Source organism: Heliangelus exortis, chromosome 18 (genome assembly GCF_036169615.1).
Source record: "Heliangelus exortis chromosome 18, bHelExo1.hap1, whole genome shotgun sequence".
In the NCBI taxonomy this organism is placed as follows: Eukaryota; Metazoa; Chordata; class Aves; order Apodiformes; family Trochilidae; genus Heliangelus; species Heliangelus exortis.
The window spans coordinates 13,127,930-13,145,063 of record NC_092439.1 but is presented as its reverse complement, the minus strand read 5'-3'; the positions used below and the strand labels follow the sequence as shown (position 1 = coordinate 13,145,063).

The window sequence follows — 17,134 nt, the reverse complement described above, 5'->3', positions numbered from 1 at the left end:
GTCCCCCCAAAGCCTGTCCTGCCAGCCTTGTATTTGTGCTGAAAAGTTTGAGAGGCACAGTGGGCACCTGGATGATGAAGGACATCGACCCAAGATGTTGGGAATGGACAGTGAGAGCTCAGTGCAGGTAGAGGGAGGAAAAAAAGTGATGCAACCTCATTTGTGTGCTCCTCCTAACCCTGGGAGGACTTGGGGGTGAGTAGTCAGGATCTTGCCTGAACTAGCAGGAGAGGGCTTTAATTTGCTTCAATTATCAGGTGCCAGCTCAGGGTGGCTGCAACATGAGTCACTTGGGCTGCACCCTCTTTGGGGGCACTGCCATCAGCATGGGCCACCTCCTTCCTCTGCCAGGGACAGAGGTTACAGCCCCTGGAGATGTTAGGATGAAAATGCTGCTGGCTGTGGCCTCTTGCTTCAAGGAAAGGAGCAAGAAGCAACCAGAGGAGTTTGGGAAGAGTCTTCACCTCTGGATGAGTGGTCATATAGCAGTTAATAGCTCAGATACTTCCTAGGGCACCATGTACTGCAGAGGTGTCAAAAACCAGCACAAACCAGAGCCCTGTGATCTGGTCTGGGGTGAAAATGCCCTCCAGTGATTGGAGAGCAGCTCCTTCGTTCTCCTCTACATGAAATCCAGGCTGGGATTTGGGCAGGAAGGAGGTAACATCTCATGAGGCTTTCAGGGAAGCATCCTCATGGGCTGTCCCCCTGGCTCACTGGGGCACTCACAGCCCAGAGGCATCGTGTTAATTTAACCACACACTCTGCTGAGGATAAAGAGGGATCCCACAGTGGTGTTCCTGCATTCCCCAGCTCTTGCTGCACTTTTCATTCCATGGTGGACACCAAGCTGAATGCTGGAGCCTCCTCCCTGAGGCAGCTGTGGCCTGTGAGATGAGACAAAAGCTCAGAGGAGCTGAGAAGCTGTGTTTTAGTCCCAGTTTTCCCATTTATTTGTGGTGTTTTCAAGCCAGGGCGTGTTGATTTGCAGCACTGCAGGCACCTACTGGGCTTCAAGCTCCTGCCTTAATTAGGGACAAATGTGCAGCATCTCCCAGGTCTGGCTCTTGGGAATAACCCTGGGAAGTGCTGCAGTTGCAGCAGGTTCAGACTCTGATGATTTATTTCTGTCTTCAACGTTGGTCCCAGCAAGGGAGGGGGGGTCCTGCCCGCTCAGCTGCATTTGCTTCTTTGGGATTGATGAACCCTGGTGGGAGTTGCTGAGGTCTCTGCTTTTAGATCTTTATTTGCACCCCCTTTTAGGGCTGTGTGCAGCTCAGACCTGCAGCAGCATCCCTCACCCTTTTAAAAAGATCTTTTCCAAGCAGCCATTGGTGACATTAACATTTTCTCTTCCCAGCCTGTAGGGACCAGGAGCCCAGCCCCTCCTGAGGAAGGAATTGACCCAACAGCATCAGGTATCAGAGGTATCTTTATTGACCATTTACAGAAATACAGTAGCACTCGGTTTAGGGGGCTTTGTCAAGTTCTCCAGAGGGTACCTTCCTTCTCAGCATTGCCAGGAAATCCTGAGGAGAAACCTGCCCTTTAATGCTTTGGGGTTTCTCTTGAGGCTTTGGGGCTCCCTAACTTCCTAACACCCTCGGGTGGAGTGTTGGGAGTTATTGGAACCAATGGATGAGACTCAAGAGAGGAAAAGAAACCCCCACATGTCAGGGGTGATGGGGTGGTCTGAACACATCTGATATGTAGTGAGCCAGCTCTGCTGTGGTCACCATCCATCACTGCACGTGTGTCCCCTTTGGCAGGACCCTGCTGCTCCCCAGAGCTCAGCTTTCTGCTGCCAGGCCTGTGTTGCTTTCAGCTCTGCACACTCCTGTCACACAGCTTGTTGGACACAATATAAATATTTCTTGGTCTGTTTTTCTCCCTGTACACATGTAAGAGTGAGACTGTTTGTACAGCAGTCCCCAAACTGGGAGCAGGAAGGGTATGCTCAGCTAGGCTGATAACTCATTTATAAGTGTTATGTGTGTATTGTATTTAATTGGAGCTTTTTAATTTATTTTTTTCAATCAAAGTGGAGTGGCTTTTGGGGTTTTTTTTGCATTCTTGCTACAAGAAACAATTGCAGACACTTCTGGCATAGAGGCATTTTGGCGGTGGCCACTGCTCTTGGCCTCCCCCTAGTAGTCAGTGAGGGGGTATCGCAGGAAGATGAAGATAAGGATGATACAGAAGGTGGCAAGGGCTGAGCTGGTGATGTTAAAGAGTCGGGCTGTCTTGGCATCTTCAACTGCTCCATTTAAGTCATTGAGGAGTTTCTTATCCCGCACCTGAGATTAAAAAAAAAAAAAAAAAAGGGAGATGTGAAAAAGACAACTTGTTTCAGGGAGATGTAAAAAAGACAACTTGTTTCAAGCAGCACCCACACTGGAAGGGGGGGAACCTGTGCAGCAGATGGGGCTGGACTGTGCCTCTTTGCATTTGAATGCTTGAGGTGCCTTGAAGCTCCCCAAGGTCAGGTTTGCACCCCAGCTCTGCAATGAGTGGAGCTTGTGAAGCCAAGCACTGTAATGCATGTGGGCTGGAAACTCCTGGGAGTGAAGACCAAGAAGAGTTCCCTGTTGCTGCTACCAACCAGGCACAAACCAGGTTCCCTGTGGCCCCTGGAGTGTGGGGCAGTGCCAATGAGAGCCTGAGGCTGCCAAAGGGAGCTGAGGTGCTGCTGTGCACCCCACACCCATGGGTACTGAGGCATCCTTCCCACCACCTCCCAGCCTTCTGGTTCTAAAGCACTCAGCTCCAGCTCCCCCAGCCCCTGAAAGTCCATGGCTGTGGCTTTGGTGTGCATCCCTGTGCCTCTGTGCTGAGGGGGTGAAACCTGGCACAGCATCTGACTGCAGCTCCAGGGCTGCACACGAGCCTCCAGCATATTAAGCAGCCCTGGGTTAATGAGTTCCTTTTGCAGGTTTTATGCAGCTGGTGTAGCATCTCTGCCACTGGCAGTGTTCAATCCTGGCAGTCTGTAGTCTGCTCCTTCCATCATCCTGCGGGATGGAACCTCATGGGCTTGCCTAGGGACAGCTCTGCAGTGGATAAGGGTTGGGCATGTCCATGTCACCAGCACTGCCAGGCAGTGGATGGCATCACCAGGCAGTGGATGGCACCAGCAGGCAGTGGGTGGCATCTCCAGGCAGTGGATGGAACCAGTGGGCAGTGGATGGCATTTTCAGGCAGTGGATGGCACCAGCAGGCAGTGGATGGCCTCTCCAGGCAGTGGATGGCGCCATCAAGCAGTGGATGGCATCTTCAGGCAGTGGATGGCACCAGTAGGTAGTAGATGGCATTTTCAGGCAGTGGATGGCACCAGTAGGCAGTGGATGGCACCAGCAGGCAGTGGATGGCACCAGCAGGCAGTGGATGGCATTTTCAGGCAGTGGATGGCACCAGTAGGCAGTGGATGGCACCAGCAGGCAGTGGATGGCATTTTCAGGCAGTGGATGGCATTTTCAGGCAGTGGATGGCACCAGTAGGCACTGGATGGCATCTCCAGGCAGTGGATGGCACTGCAAGGCAGCAGTGGCAGTAGCAAGCAGCAGATGGCACTAGCAGGCAGGAAATGGCACAGCCAGGCAGGAGATGGCACAGCCAGGCAGGAGATGGCACAGCCAGGCAGGAGATGGTGGTAGGAGGCAGGGGACTGCCCAGGCAGGCAGCAGTGGCAGTAGCAGGCAGCAGGCAGCATTGCCAGGCAGCAGAGACATAGCTGGAAGGCATCGCTGGCAGAGCCAGGCAGTGGATGGCACAGCCTGGCAGCAGCAACTCTGCAGCTGGAGCTCAGCAGAGGAGTGCTCTGGCTCCATCTCTTGCTATCAGGGTTATGCCCCATCCCCCAAACCTCCCTGCTCAGCAGAGCCAGGCAGCTGGAGCCACGAGGATGTGGGATGAAGGGATCAGGAAATGTTTCCCCTCTTCCCTTTCTTGTTCCTGAGCAGGGTACCCAAGGCCTGGCACAGCCTGGCACCACCTGCTTTGCTGCACACTGGAGGGTTGCAGGCTGTGGGCCCTTGGCAGCCCCCCTGCCCTGCTGGCTGTAAGCAGAAGGTCAGTGGCAGGCTGGAAAAAAACAGCTCCAGAGTTCTACCTGGAAATATTCAGAGATTTTACTGACCAGAAGCTTTCCAAGAAGGCTCCTGTGATGGATTCAGATCACTTCCTGGTGACTTTATCTCTCTCCTGCTCTGCTTACCTATGGCTCTGTCCTGGAAACCTTCTGCAGCCTGCAGGACATGGGGAAGAGCTCCTGAACCCCTCATTCCCATTGTGGCTCAGGGGACCTCCAAACCCATGTCTCAGGCCCTCAAGCAATGTCCCTTCCTCCATCACACCAGTTGAGACCAGTTAATCCTGGCCTGTGGGGAAGGAGGCTGCTGCTGACATGAGGCCCACGGGACTTGGAGGCACTTAGGCAGGAATGAGAGCTGTTTTCCTCCTCACATTAAATCCTGTGGTGCTGTGTCCTCTGTTGTGCCTTGCTCCTTGGAGCTTGCAGCCTGAGCCAGAGCCATGCACCCCTCACCCTGCTGCTGAGAGCTGGGCAGCTTCAGGGCATCCTTCTGGGGACAGGGGACAGTCCCCAACTGGACATGGCTCTGGCTCCCAGGTGCCTGGTGCTCCCAGGGGCAGGGATGACCTCTGGGAAGCAGCAAGCTGGCAGCCTGGGAGCCCACACACCTTTCAGTGTCAGCTGCCTGTCCAGGGTGCCTCACCTTGGGAATTATTCAGTAGGTTGAGCATCCTCCTGAAACCTGCAGGGTGCAGTACTGGGCACCCAGCACCTCCTCACTCAGCCCTGAGAGCCACGGAGGTCCCTGCAGCCAGAACCCAAGGGGTGCTGGAATTCAGCCCAGAAATCCCACTCCAGGCAAACTCTTTGAAACGCTCCCGGGCTTTCTTCTTCCCCGTGGCAAACCCTCCGCTGAGCAAATGCTTTCTGCTTCTTCCTCCCCCCTAACGCAGCTGGGGCTGGGAGGGGTTTGTTTTGCTGGAGGCAAACTGGTGTTTGCTGGTTTCTCCCGCAGACCGGTGTGGCCGGAGCACCGAGCTCTGCAACCTCCGGCCCCTGAGCTTCTTGCTTGCTTTTGTGGGCCCCGTTCCCCTTGGCCCCAGGAGCTCTCCCCAGCTCCTCGCCTTCTGCTCCTCCTGTCCCTGGGGCGTCCTCCTGCCCTAATTTCTGTGCCCAGCCCTCTCCCAGTGCTCCCAGCAGCCTCTCCCATCTGACACCAGCTCGCACTCGTGACTGACGCTTCAGCTCTTTCCCACGATGTGTTTCAGCAGCCCCTGCTGCTGACTTCAGCACAGCTTTTCCCCCAGCCCTGCTCCTGTCTCCTGCCCCTCACCATCTCCAGCCAGGGGTGCCTGGGGCTGCCCTTTTCCCAGTGCCACCATTTGCTCCCAGTTCATTTGGTGACCTTCACATTTTTTCTTTTTCCTGCTGTTTGGGCCCAAATGAAGGTACAGACAGCAGCCTTCAGCTCCTGCCAGAGGGTACCCAGCAGCCTCCAGCCAGTCCCTCCTGCTTCTCCTGCCTGCCCCTGCTGCTCTGCTGCATCCCCCATCCCTGGAATCCCCTGCCCTTTCCCTTCCTTACCTCTCCTCCAGCTGCTCTGACCTTGGATGCCTGGATCCCCCCCTCCCTGCTGAGTCCTTGGTCCCCTTCCTCTTCTCCCTTATTATTTCTCCTTTTTGCTTCAGTGGTGACTCTCACACCAATCATCCCTTCTTGTCCATTGTAATTTATATTGCACTGGAGCCTCTTAAGTGCTGACCAAGTGCCTGGGTCCCTGCAGCTCACACACACCATGAAAAGGTGTTTCTCCTTCCAAACCACTTGCACCCCCAGCCTCCCCCATCTCTCCAGGGTGGCCTCACCTCCTCTTCTCTGGCCTTGCACCCCCAGACACTCACAGATTCTTCCTTTCCATGTCTGCTGCAACACCCAAGCTGGGCTCTGGAGGAGGAGCTCTCCTGGAGAGCAGATACACATTTTGGCTCCTTCCCTGCTCTGTCCTTAAGGAGATGTCAGTGTCTTTCTCATAGCCCAGCCTCAGCTTTTCCTCTTTTCATGCTCCTGTGGCCACCATCACCATAATGTGCTGGCAGCTGGTGTCTGAGCTTCTGGGAGCCCTGGAACTGCTTCCTTCCACAGCTGAGGAGGAGAGACACAGGGATGAGAGGTCCTCAAGGTCACAAAGCTGAACCTCCTCAACCCCAAGTGTGGTGTTTCCTAAGTCACAGACTCTTCACTCATTATCACTTTAGCCCTTCCCACCTTGCCTAAACTTATTTGGGGATTTTTGGCCCTGCTTTGCACAGATGGCTGGTGTGTAAGGATAATTGTTCTGCATCTGCTGTCCTGGGTTTCCCCAGGCATCCCAGAGCACTGTGTGGTGATCCTTTGGGAGATTCCTTCCTAGACAATGCAGAGCTCATCTCTGGGCCAACTTGACAACTTCAGTGTTTCCTTTCCTCTTCCATCCTCAACCTCCCACAAAACACAATCCACACCACATTCCTCCTCCCCTCTCCCACCAACAAAAGGCAGTGGTGGCCTTTCCCTCTGCTCCTGCCTGGCTGTCACCTCCATGCTGGTGCTCCACTGACTTTGTCCTCCAGCACCTCCAGCTCACTGTGTTCTCCCAACACCTCCAGCATCCTGGTGCCTGAGGGCTCTCTGCTCCCTCTGACCTTCTTTTGCCCTTCTTCAACTGCCTTCAACTTCCTCACCAAGCTCTATCCTGGACTCTGCCCATCCTGGTCCTTCCCAGTCCCTTGCTCAGCACCCACCTCTCCTTTCTCTGCTGCTCCCCTCTCATTTCTGGGAGCAGGGAACTTGTTGCATGGGTAGAAAGTGCTGGTTCAGCTTGGAGGAGGAGACAAATGGTTTGTTGATAATGAGCCTAATGAGGCTGTATTTAAGGCAACCCAGCTTTTAGCATGCAGGCCCCAGCTGGCTGGCTGTACACCCATTTCCAGGCAGAGCTCTGTGTCCCTGCCCATAAGGAGCTCTGGAAGGGATCCTTGGATTTATTTGCTCTTTGAACTGCCCAAGAGCTCTCCAGCCCACATTCCTCCACCTCTCTGGCACTAGAATCATGGGGCTGTTGGTTCTGTGTTTCATCCACCTCCATAAACCATTGCTCCTCCTGAAAAGCAAGCTGAGAACCTGCCTGAGAGGTTGAGTGCCTCTCTGCTTCTTGGGGTTAATAAATAGCTAAGGATTGGAGCTGGTCAGCTTCCACTTGACATGGGGAAGGTCAACACACAGCAAGGAGGGAAGGCAAACAGCCATGGCCAGAGCTCTGTGCCAAGGGCCAGGCACAGAGAGGGCAGGAGAGCTCAGCTCTTCAGGAGTGCTGTTACACCACGAGTTTCAGTGGCCTCAAGAGGCAGGAAAAATCTGCAAGCAACCCTCTGCTCTGCTGGTGGGGCTTCAAAAGTCAGAAGGACTTCTTACCATCTCTGCCACTAAACAGCCACAGTGTGGCATCCACAATCATAGAATCATAGAATTGGCTGGGTTGGAAGGGACCTCAGAGCTCATCAAGTCCCACCCTTGATCCACTCCCCCCGTGGTTCCCAGCCCATGGCACTGAGTGCCACATCCAGGCTCTTTTGAAATATCTCCAGGGATGGAGAATCCACCCCTTCCCTGGGCAGCCCCTTCCAATGTCTGATCACCCTCTCCAGAAAGAAATTCTTTCTAATGTCCAACCTAAACCTCCCCTGGCACAACTTGAGACCTCTTGTGCCCTCTTGTCTTGCTGAGAGTTGCCTGGGAGCAGAGCCCAACCCCCCCCCTGGCTCCAACCTCCTTTCAGGAAGTTGTAGAGAGTGATGAGGTTTCCCCTGAGCCTCCTCTTCTCCAGCCTCAACACCCCCAGCTCCCTCAGACTCTCCTCATAGGATCTGAGTGGGATCCCAGCTCCCTGGATCTGATCTATTGCCTCATAGCATAATAGGAACCTGGAAGAACTTGGCTCACCCTGCTGGGGTGAAGATCACCTCTGGAGATGGACTTATTAACAGCTGCTGGATCACTCATTCCTGCTTGGAGCTGGCAAAGAGGAGGGGAGGGAGCTGCTGAATGCCAGGCCATGGCATTTGGTCCTGCAGGAAACACACTGAATACAAAGGATTGCTGCTGGAATGATTCTGGCATCTGTGCTGGGCTGAGGTTAAGGTCATTTTAGTGTCTGTGACCTCCCTGGTCCTGCTCTTTATCCCTTCTTCCCCAGCACCATTGCAAGCTCACATGGGAGCCCCCTGCTTGCACTCTGGGAAGCTGACCTTGAGAATCTTGAGCTGCTAGAAATATTCCCTGGAAGGATAAGGGAGTCGTGCAGCTCCCCACAAGCTGCATCTGCTGAGGATCTGGCCCACTAAGGGTGTAAATAAAGATGGGGTGTCTGTCACACTGTTCTTCAGAGTCCCTGGCTGGGGTGTCTGTCACACAGAGGACTTGGCTTGGATGTCACAGGCTTTGCCCTCACCTGACTTAATGTGTTTATTTGAAGAAGAGCATAAATTATTTGGTGCTGGGGTGTTCTGGTTTGGTTTTGGGTTTTTTTTTTCGCATTTTTTAGTGAATGGTGGTGACTGGGGGATAATATTTCCCTGCAGAAGGAAATGGAGGAGGCTGGAGCTCAGGTGCAGGCAGACATGGAGGGACTGTTTTCCCAGCTGCAGCTGAAACCAATAAAAGTGAGCATGGGGAAGGAGACAGCTTTATGGTAACATTAAGTGTACTTAACCATCCAGCTGGTGGCTTCCAGTGTGGCCACTGAGCTGCTGAAACTGGTGGAATTCCTAGGATGTGCTAAGGTCCATAATCAAACTGCTCCTGGGCTTGGAGCACAAAGGAGCTACTGCCTCATTAATGGTATGGTATTAAATTAATGGCATGAATCTGGCAAAAGGAGGTTGTGCTTATAAATGAGTATTGAAAATGGCATTTCTGGGAATGGAAATGATGATTCCTGAAGCTGGTAGATGTTTCAGTTATTTAAAGGACATGGGAAAACTGTAACCTAAGAACTGTTTAATGCTATCAGCATCCTGGTGGCCCTTCAGCTGGGAAACCTGTGCTCCACTGGCAAGGGCCCAGAGATGCCAGAATGGGCTCAGAGAGGGGAAAGTGCTGCTCCCTTCCCCTCCCTCACTTGGGCTCTGCAGAGTATTGACACCCTAGAAAGGCTGGGATCTAAGTTATATTCTGCTAAATTGTCTATACATTTAATTGCAGAGGAATGAGAGAAATCTGTTTAAAGGGAAATTTGTTCCCAGGGCATTCCTTGCTTGCTCTTTCTCTGAACTTCTGAGGAAAAACTTTATTGACTGTAAAAAAGATGAAAACAACAGGATCTGGAAAAATGACCCTAACATCCAGCCTGGCTGGGATGTTGTGAAGGTCTCTGCAGTAGCTGTGGGTGAGGAGGGATCCTGTCTTGTCCCAACATCCCAGTGATCTGAGATCAGACCTGCTGCTGCTGCCCCAGCATCCCCATTGCCTCCCACAGCCTATCCCACCAACAGCCTCTTAGAGCATTCTCCATCCCTCCAGCCACTTGCTAGCTCTGTCCTGTGCCTCTGAGAAGTGTTCTGGTTTTATTTCACTCCTACCATAGAGTCACAGCCACTGGGGAGCTCCAAGACCAGAGCAGGGTTATTTCTATCCTCTCAGCCCTGCATCTGTCTGGGTGCCACCATTATATCTCATCAGCTCTTGCCTCTGCAGTCCAAAAGCCAAGGCTGGGTCTTGACAGCCATCTTCTATTTTCCTTTCCCTGATTTGGACATATTTGCCTATTTACTGCCTCCTTTTTTTTTTTTTTTTTTTTCTTTTTCTTTTTTCTTCACACACTGGAGTTTTATGTCCTCTAGACCTTAGCTGCTGGATGCTGAGCCCACACCTCTGCCTCAGAATGAGGTTCTGGCCCCAGCCCTGGGTTACTTTGCCCTCCCTTCCACCTCGTGTCAAGGGTAGTGAAGGGTCCAGCCTGCAAACCCTGGTGGGTGGCAGACCCAAATCCATCCTGTCCCGTGGGGATGGGTCACCCTGCTCCTCAGGCTGTCCTGCACCCACTGCTGGCTCCAGCTGAGGGACCACATCTCCCCAGATCCCAAAGTCCCTGTGATGTGAAGCCCTTTCTCAGCCCTCTGTGACTGTGCCTCTTGCGTGGGGAAGATGCTGATCCTTCGAGGCAAATTCAAATGGGAAACAACAAAACAAAACAAAAAAAAAAAAAAAGAGAGGAAGCCAATTTCTTCCCTTGCTGGCTAAAGGAGTGGGAGTGTTAAGGGACTCCCAGCCCCCCAGGCTGCCTCTGCCTGGATTTGCCCTTGGGACAGTCCTGCTGGTGGTGATGCTCAGTTAAGCTGATAAATGCCTCTCCCAGGCAGCAGTGAAGCAGATGGGTGTTCATCTCCCATCTTGGGGAAGGGGAAACTGAGGCAAGCACCTCAGTGCCAGTGCTGGGTGAACCCAGGGCGTGGGTCCACAGACTTTTAAGTCTGAGCTTTTCTGCTGGAGCCCCTGGAGCAGCCTCCTTGCAGTCCTGGGCACTGGCAGAGCAGATCACAGGAGCTGGATGGGGTTAATTGATCTGCTTCTGTGATGAAGGCCATCTGTGCACTGGCCTTCCTCTAAACACTGCCTGCCAAAACAAATCAGCCAGCTCCTCACCCAGCTGCCCCGGGCTCTCTGCACATCCATTCAGCTGGTTTGAAGGCTGGCAGGCTGGGAAGCAGAGGGCAGCCCAGGCCCCTCTCTCCTGGCAGTTGCTGAGGGGCTGCTGGGCATCATCCCTGCCAGGTTCTTCTCCTTTGCAGCTACTGGGAGGAACCCAGTCCCATCCCCTTTGCTGGCTCTGCTCCCTGTCATTGCCCTCTCCATCAACACAACTCTGCTTCCCCCCAGTCCTGATGCTGTGCAAAGTCCCCCTGCACTCTTTTCCTCTTCCTCAGCTACTCAGGGCTTGTTCCCACACTGCTGGTAGGTGTCCAGGGCTTGCCTCGGGATTTATAGGGTCCAGGATGGGGGAGCTGGCCACAAGCTCTGCTCTTTTTAATTAGGGAGAGGGCAAGAAGGAAACAAGCAGGATTGCCCTGCACCTTAGCAGCCTCTTCCCCCCTGCACCTTGCCAGGCACCAGCTGATCCTGGGGGGCTGCTGCTTGATTCTGCCTGACCACCCAACCCTGCCAGACCCTACTCTGACAGGATCTTTAACCAAAAAGATCCTGAAGAAGGGACTGAGTGCCAGGGTGCCAGTGGGCACAGCACAAGCCAAGCCAGCTCTGTCTTGCCTGCCCTGTGGTACAGAGGAGCCTTCCAAGGCACCCAAACACAGTCAAAGCACCTTTTCTACCCCCACCCAGAGCAACACCCTTGACTCCAAAACACCCCTTGGCTCCCCCCATCCCCAGCAGCTCCAACTTCTCATTTGGGTGGCAAGGATGGGATTTACATCAGGTGTGGCCCCCAGGCGCTCCCCCCAACACCTCCCCCAGCCCCATCCCCCCCCCCTCCCACCCCTGGCCCTGTGCCTCACGCTCAGTACTCACTTTCAATGAATAGGCCAAGGCAATGAAGCCCAGGCAGCAGAAGTTGAGGTATACGAAGTTGAAGATGGACCAGAGGTAGTAGTCATTCACCTCGGTGGTGTCGGGGTAGATCTCGATGACAGTGGTGGGGTTGGTCATCGTCTTCTTCTCCACTGAGTGCTTGCACGGGACTGGTGGCCGCAGGCTGTCCCCTTTGCAGCTCTTGCTCTCCATGAGATAAACGGCAGAAGAAGGAGAGAGGACAGGAGAAGCTTGCTGGAGAGCTGGGGGCTTGGAGATGCAGGTGAAGCAGCCCTGCGGGGGACCCTGGGGTGGTCTCGGGCTCCAGGCCACCCCCTCGAAGGGGCAGGGTGGGCCCAGGAGGGGGTCCTGCGTCCTCTCCGTGGTGGCTGCCACGGTGTCACCGTGCTCTGCCCTGGCAAAGTGAAAAAGCCCCCCCCTCCGTGAAAAATGGGGGTGGGAGGATGGCGAGGTGGGATGGGGTGGAGAAGAAAAAAAGGGGTAAGGAGAGGAAAAGGGGAGACGTGGGGGGAAAGCGGGAGAGAGAGAGGGACCGGGAGACAGAGGAAAGAGCGGGGAGAGGAGTGAGGAAGTGGGCAGAGGAGAGAGGGAGGAGAGGAGGGCAGAGGGAGGGGGAGGAGGGAGCACCGCTACGCCCGGGGACCACGGAGCCGCTGCCTCGGCGCGGAGTTGTCGCCGGCCCCGGCCCCGCGGCGAGGGGCAGAGGAGCGGGCGGCAGCGGGCAGCAGCGGGCAGCATCCCTCCCCCTCTCCCCCATCCTCCCCCCCGCCCGCTGTCCTGCGTGACCCACGCACGAGTCACGAGTGGGGAAATAAATAAATTAAAAAAAAAAAAAGAAAAAAAAAAAGGAATCAAATAAAAGCACAAAGAAACACTTGGGAGGAGCTGGGGGTGGGGGGGTGTCCAGGGGAGTTGCCAAATAGCTACGCTGCATCCCTCCCGCAGTCCTCCCCGCCCGCCTGTCGCTCTGTCAGTCGCTCTGTCAGTCGGTCTGTCAGTCGGTCTGTCAGTCGGTCTGTCAGTCGCTCTGTCAGTCGGTCTGTCAGTCGCTCTGTCAGTCGGTCTGTCAGTCGGTCTGTCTGTCAGGCAGGGCCTTCTGCTTTCTGTCCCACTCCGGGATGGGAGCGGGTCTGTGGGCTGTGGGGCGGCGGGCGGAGCGGGTCTGCTGGTGCGGCAGAGTAGCCCGGCCCCTCGCTCACCCTCCCTCTTGGGTTTGGTTTTTTTTTTGTGGGTTTTTTTTGGGGTTTTTTTTTTTTTTTTGGTTTGGTGTTTAGGTTGGTTTGTTGTTGTTTTGTTTGTTTTTTTCCCTTTGGCTGACTCCTCATCTCTGCGGGATTCCAGATGGGATTGCGTTTCCCGATTCTTTCCACCTGCCAGCAGGTTCCCTTCCTTCCTCCCCCCACCACCCCCCTCCCCCCACCCCCTCCGCCTGTTTCTTTTTTGGAGAATATCGTGGTCGGAGAAGAGGATGAGGGGATGAAGAGAGAGGATGGGGAAGGGGATGTGGGAAGAGGCTCCCCCCCCTCCCCAGCTTTGCAAATAGGAGAGACCAGCCCACCTCTGGCTGCCCGTCCATCCGTCTCCTCCGAAGGCATCAGGAGGAGCGAGGGATACTCACAGGGAGGGATGCGGGGAGTCGCTGCATATCCGGCTCAGCACTGCCTCCGGCTCGGCTTCCTCGGCGCTGGAGTTGCGGGAGGAGGGGAGGGAGGGAGGGGGGGCACCCATCGGCTAGGGGTGTGCAAGGGGGGAAGAGTTAGGGGCTGGGAAGGTCAACCTGCAGCCTCCCTTCTCCCTCCAAACATGCTCCACGCACGACAGCTCCTCCGTGTTTCAGCCTTTCTCCGCGTGTGTCCCCCTACAGGGACGTCACCTCCTGCTTGGAGCATCCTGGTAGCTCCCGGCTGGAGAAAAGCATCTCCTGGGCCCGGCCGAGCAGCTTCCTGGCTGGCTGGAGGGATGCTCTGCCCCACATCCCCCCAGCATCACCCACGGAGACCTTAGCAGTGGGGACGTGCTGCAGCCCGGGTTGTGGGTTCCCTCCCGTGTGGGTTCCCTCCCGTGTGGGTTCTCTCCTGTGGGCCTGGGTGAAAAACCTCAAGTGAGGATGGCAGGGGGTGTGGGGATGATGGGAACAGCCTGGCAAGGGGAGGTGGGGGCCGAGCAGCACCGGGGGGCTAAAAGTGCTTTGGCTGTGGGGGATGGATGCAAAGGGAATAAATCCTGCATATGGGGCAATAAATCCTGCCAGCACTGAGCAGAACCAAGTGCAGGCAGAGGTGGGAGCACCCCAAGAGCAGGAGGTAGGGCACGTGGCTACTTTAGGGGAGAGAGGTGGGGGTTTCACCATCTGGCTGTGCCCAGGCTCAGCACAGGATGAGGAAAATGCTTTCTTGCTGCCTCCCATTGCCAGCAGCTCCTGGGAGCTGCATGGAAAGCTGATTCTGGGGTGCTGTGGCAGCATCCCCCGAGGGAGGCAATGCCGGTGAGAGCAGCTGGTGCTGTGCAGGGACAGCTTGCAGGTCATCTGAGAGGACACTGCCATGCCACGGGGAGGGTGAGGACATGAGGACATGCTGTGTCACCTCGCAGCAGTGCAGGTGGCCTGGAGGCAGCAGCCAGTTTGGTTGGGGTGCTGGGGGCAGAGATATTTCAGAGTACAGGAAACAGGCTGGGAAAAAAAAAAAAAAGTTAAGGTGAGCACTACCTGCAGAAGAAGGGAAATCCACTGGAAATGCCTTTAGCCTACCTGCAAAGTGCTGAGCTGAGAAATAAGGATGGTAATTCAGCTGTTTGCAGGCAGGTTTGGCTCCTGCTCAGGGGCACCCACCCCGTGTCCATCCCCGTGGGTTGAAGGGGACTTCTCATGCAGCCACAGCACTCCCAGGTTGGATGGGGTCCAGTTTGCAGAAGGCCAGTTTTGTCTATCTGAAGGTGCCTGCACTTGTTAAAAAAGGACAAATTGCCCTTTGGTTTGGGATTTATTGCTGCCAGAGTGGTGTTGGGTCCTGCCAAAGCAAAGAGGGTTTTATTAGTGCTACGGCTGCCTGTGACGAGACCCAGGGCTCTCTTCAAAAAGCTGCTGAAGAACAGAAGCAGCTCCTGGGGTGTTCCCATGAGATTCAGATGTTTGCAGGAGAGGCAGAGCCACGGTCAGCTGTGACCCTTTTTTTCTGGAGGGCTTGGACAAAACGGGGCAACCAGGAGAAGCAAGGAAACCCCTTGGATGCAGATTGCTGTCATTTGTCTGGGGAAAGCTGTGTGGGTATGACTACTCCTCTTCCTGATGCTAGGCAGGGATGGAGAGTGAGCAGAGAAAAAGGCCAAAGAGGGGGTAAGAGAAGGCCAGAGGAGGCAGCAGGGTGGTGTAGGGGGATGTGGGACCAAGGGAGGTGGGTGCATTCCCTGGTGTGAAAGGATTGAAAGGTCAGGGAGGTTGGATGCCTGCTTTTTCTCTTCTCTGCCAGGTCAACTCTGCTGTTTGCAGAGCACTTTGGGGCCTTTGGGTTGGTAATTAATTTTTTTTCTCAATGCTAACAGTGAGCACTGAGAGGTTTGTTACTGGGGACCACAACTGCAGGGCCACTGGTTCAAAACCCATTCATGTGACCCTTCAGAATTAGGGAACTAGCTTGAAAAAATGTCACAAGGAATCAAACCCCCTCGATATTCTGCATTATTTTAACACTCCTGTTTTCTGGGAATCTTTGAAGGTCAGTCTTGACCTTTAAATGGTAAGTCCTGGCAAGCCCTCAACCATAAGGTCCAGGACACTTCCCTTTCAAATAAAAGCTGGGGTGAGTATGAATAATCTCCTGTATTCCTGTGGCATCAAGGCCTGCATTCCCTTGTGCTAAGCATGGGATGAATGGAAGAGAAAGATGTTTCCTGCCCCAAAGCAATTCTCTTGTAATCGTGTTACAGCCATGTGGGCTGTAGCACAATCAAGTGCTCTAAGACTCGTGAGAAAGTCTTTCCATCTCAAATCCTACTCCAGCTCTCTGGAGAACCATTTGCAGGACCTACCCTTGCATTTTTCTGAAGGAGAAAGCCCCAAACCTCCTGAATCCCCCTACAAAATTCCTCAGTGTATTCCTAAGCCCCATAAGGAGTAAAGTGGCCTGAAGACCAGAGGGGTAAATCCCATCTCCCCACTCTCCCCTGATCTCGGTCTCCTGTCCTCTAAGCTTGCAGTCTGCACTCCACTTCTTTTCCCTCCCAGAGGAACCTAAAAATAAACCCAAGAAAGAGCAGAAAAAGCCACCAGCCCCCAAAACTGTGTTCTTCGTCACTGATGGTGAATAAAAATAGTTTCCCGAAGCAGCAAATTGCTGTGCCAACCAGATGAGTAAATCAGCTCCATAAACAAGGGGGCTCATCCTCCCTCTCCTTGGGCACATCCTTCTCTGAGTGGGCTTTTCACCAAGCCCTGAGCAGAGGGCATCCAGAGAAGGATGAAGCCCATGAGGACAGGGTCAGGGCCAAGTGCCCGACGACTCAAGAGGACACAGAGTGAAAAATTTTATCTTCTTTGCATCGCTGGAGACATTTAATAGAGTGAGCTATCCAGCTGTCATGTGCCTGGAGTTCTGCAGAGCCAGTGCAGTGAATCTGGGGGCCTGGTGGAAAGCTGAGGATTTGCTGGGCAAAAGAGGCTGGAGAGGGGTGTGCAGGGGGCTGGTGGGGTGGGGGGTGCTCTGCTCCCTGCTGGAGAAATGTGGCTGGATAATCTTAGCTCTTGGTTTCTCTGTCTCTTGGCCAAGATCAAGCCTGTGATTGTCCTCACTGAGACAGAAGGTTCTGTGGTCATGGCAGGAATAAAGGGTGAGGGACAGTCCCCCCAGCAGAAACAATGCCCTCCTGTTCCTGGATTTGTTCTCCCCTTGGGCTATTGAGGAACGGTGAGCTGCATGATTGCTTTTCAGGACAAAGCCAGCCCTTCTGGGTTAAATCCATCTCTTTAAGGTAGGAGAACAGCTGATCAGGGCACTAAAGCATCCTGGGGGAACAGAGGCTTGGGATGTGCCAGCCAGGAAATGAGTTGAGTTCTCTGTGCGCTTAGATCCGTGCTCAGAAAATGGGATGGAACTTGACTGCGTCTTGCTTATGTAGATGATGCTTTTTTCAGAGCAGGGATTAGCTCTTATCTTCCACCTGGCACACGGGGCCTTCATTCTGCATCACTCTGTCCCTCCTGCACAGCAGCACTAGGACTAAAAACTGCACAGCCAGGCAAGAGGGATGCATTTTTTCCCCCTACATTTTGAAAAAAAAAAAACCCAACACCTCATGTTCTTCATCACCAGGGTCATAAACTCCACGTCCCAGTAGGCTTTGGGTTGGACTTAGAACCTAGAGCCATGCTCTAGCTGTTACAGGACCACTCGATGTCCCAGGTCGAGCAGAAGCTTGTTCTAAGGAGCACCCTTGGCAACAGTCAGCCAGGGAGATGTGGCCCCAGGAGAAGGTTTTGGGTGGGAGAGATGCTGGAAGCTACCCTAGTGGTGCTGGCTCAGGCAGGTGACA

The 17,134-nt window shown here is 54.2% G+C and overlaps 1 protein-coding gene across 2 annotated transcripts; it reads right to left on the bottom strand.

The window, feature by feature from the left end:
- Positions 1 to 1,414: 1,414 nt before the first annotated feature.
- Positions 1,415 to 13,641, bottom strand: IFITM10 (interferon induced transmembrane protein 10). Of its 2 annotated transcripts, XM_071762212.1 has the most exons (3): positions 13,227 to 13,641; positions 11,588 to 12,002; positions 1,415 to 2,297 (listed from the first exon to the last, which is right to left on the bottom strand). In XM_071762212.1, the coding sequence occupies exons 1-3, from the start codon at positions 13,334 to 13,336 to the stop codon at positions 2,148 to 2,150; spliced, it is 675 nt and encodes a 224-aa protein (XP_071618313.1). In that variant the 5' UTR covers positions 13,337 to 13,641; the 3' UTR covers positions 1,415 to 2,147. The 2 variants fall into 2 exon arrangements, with proteins under 2 accessions (XP_071618313.1, XP_071618312.1); XM_071762211.1 differs by lacking the exon at positions 13,227 to 13,641 and having other exon boundaries at positions 11,588 to 12,987.
- Between the last annotated feature and the right edge of the window lie 3,493 nt (positions 13,642 to 17,134).

Coding starts and splice junctions, on each gene's coding strand:
- IFITM10 (XM_071762211.1), bottom strand. CDS start 12,346: ATGCTGCCCGCTGCTGCCCGCTGCCGCCCGCTCCTCTGCCCCTCGCCG. Junction 2,298..11,587: donor CCTTGGCCTATTCATTGAAA/GTGAGTACTGAG, acceptor TTTTAATCTCAG/GTGCGGGATAAGAAACTCCT.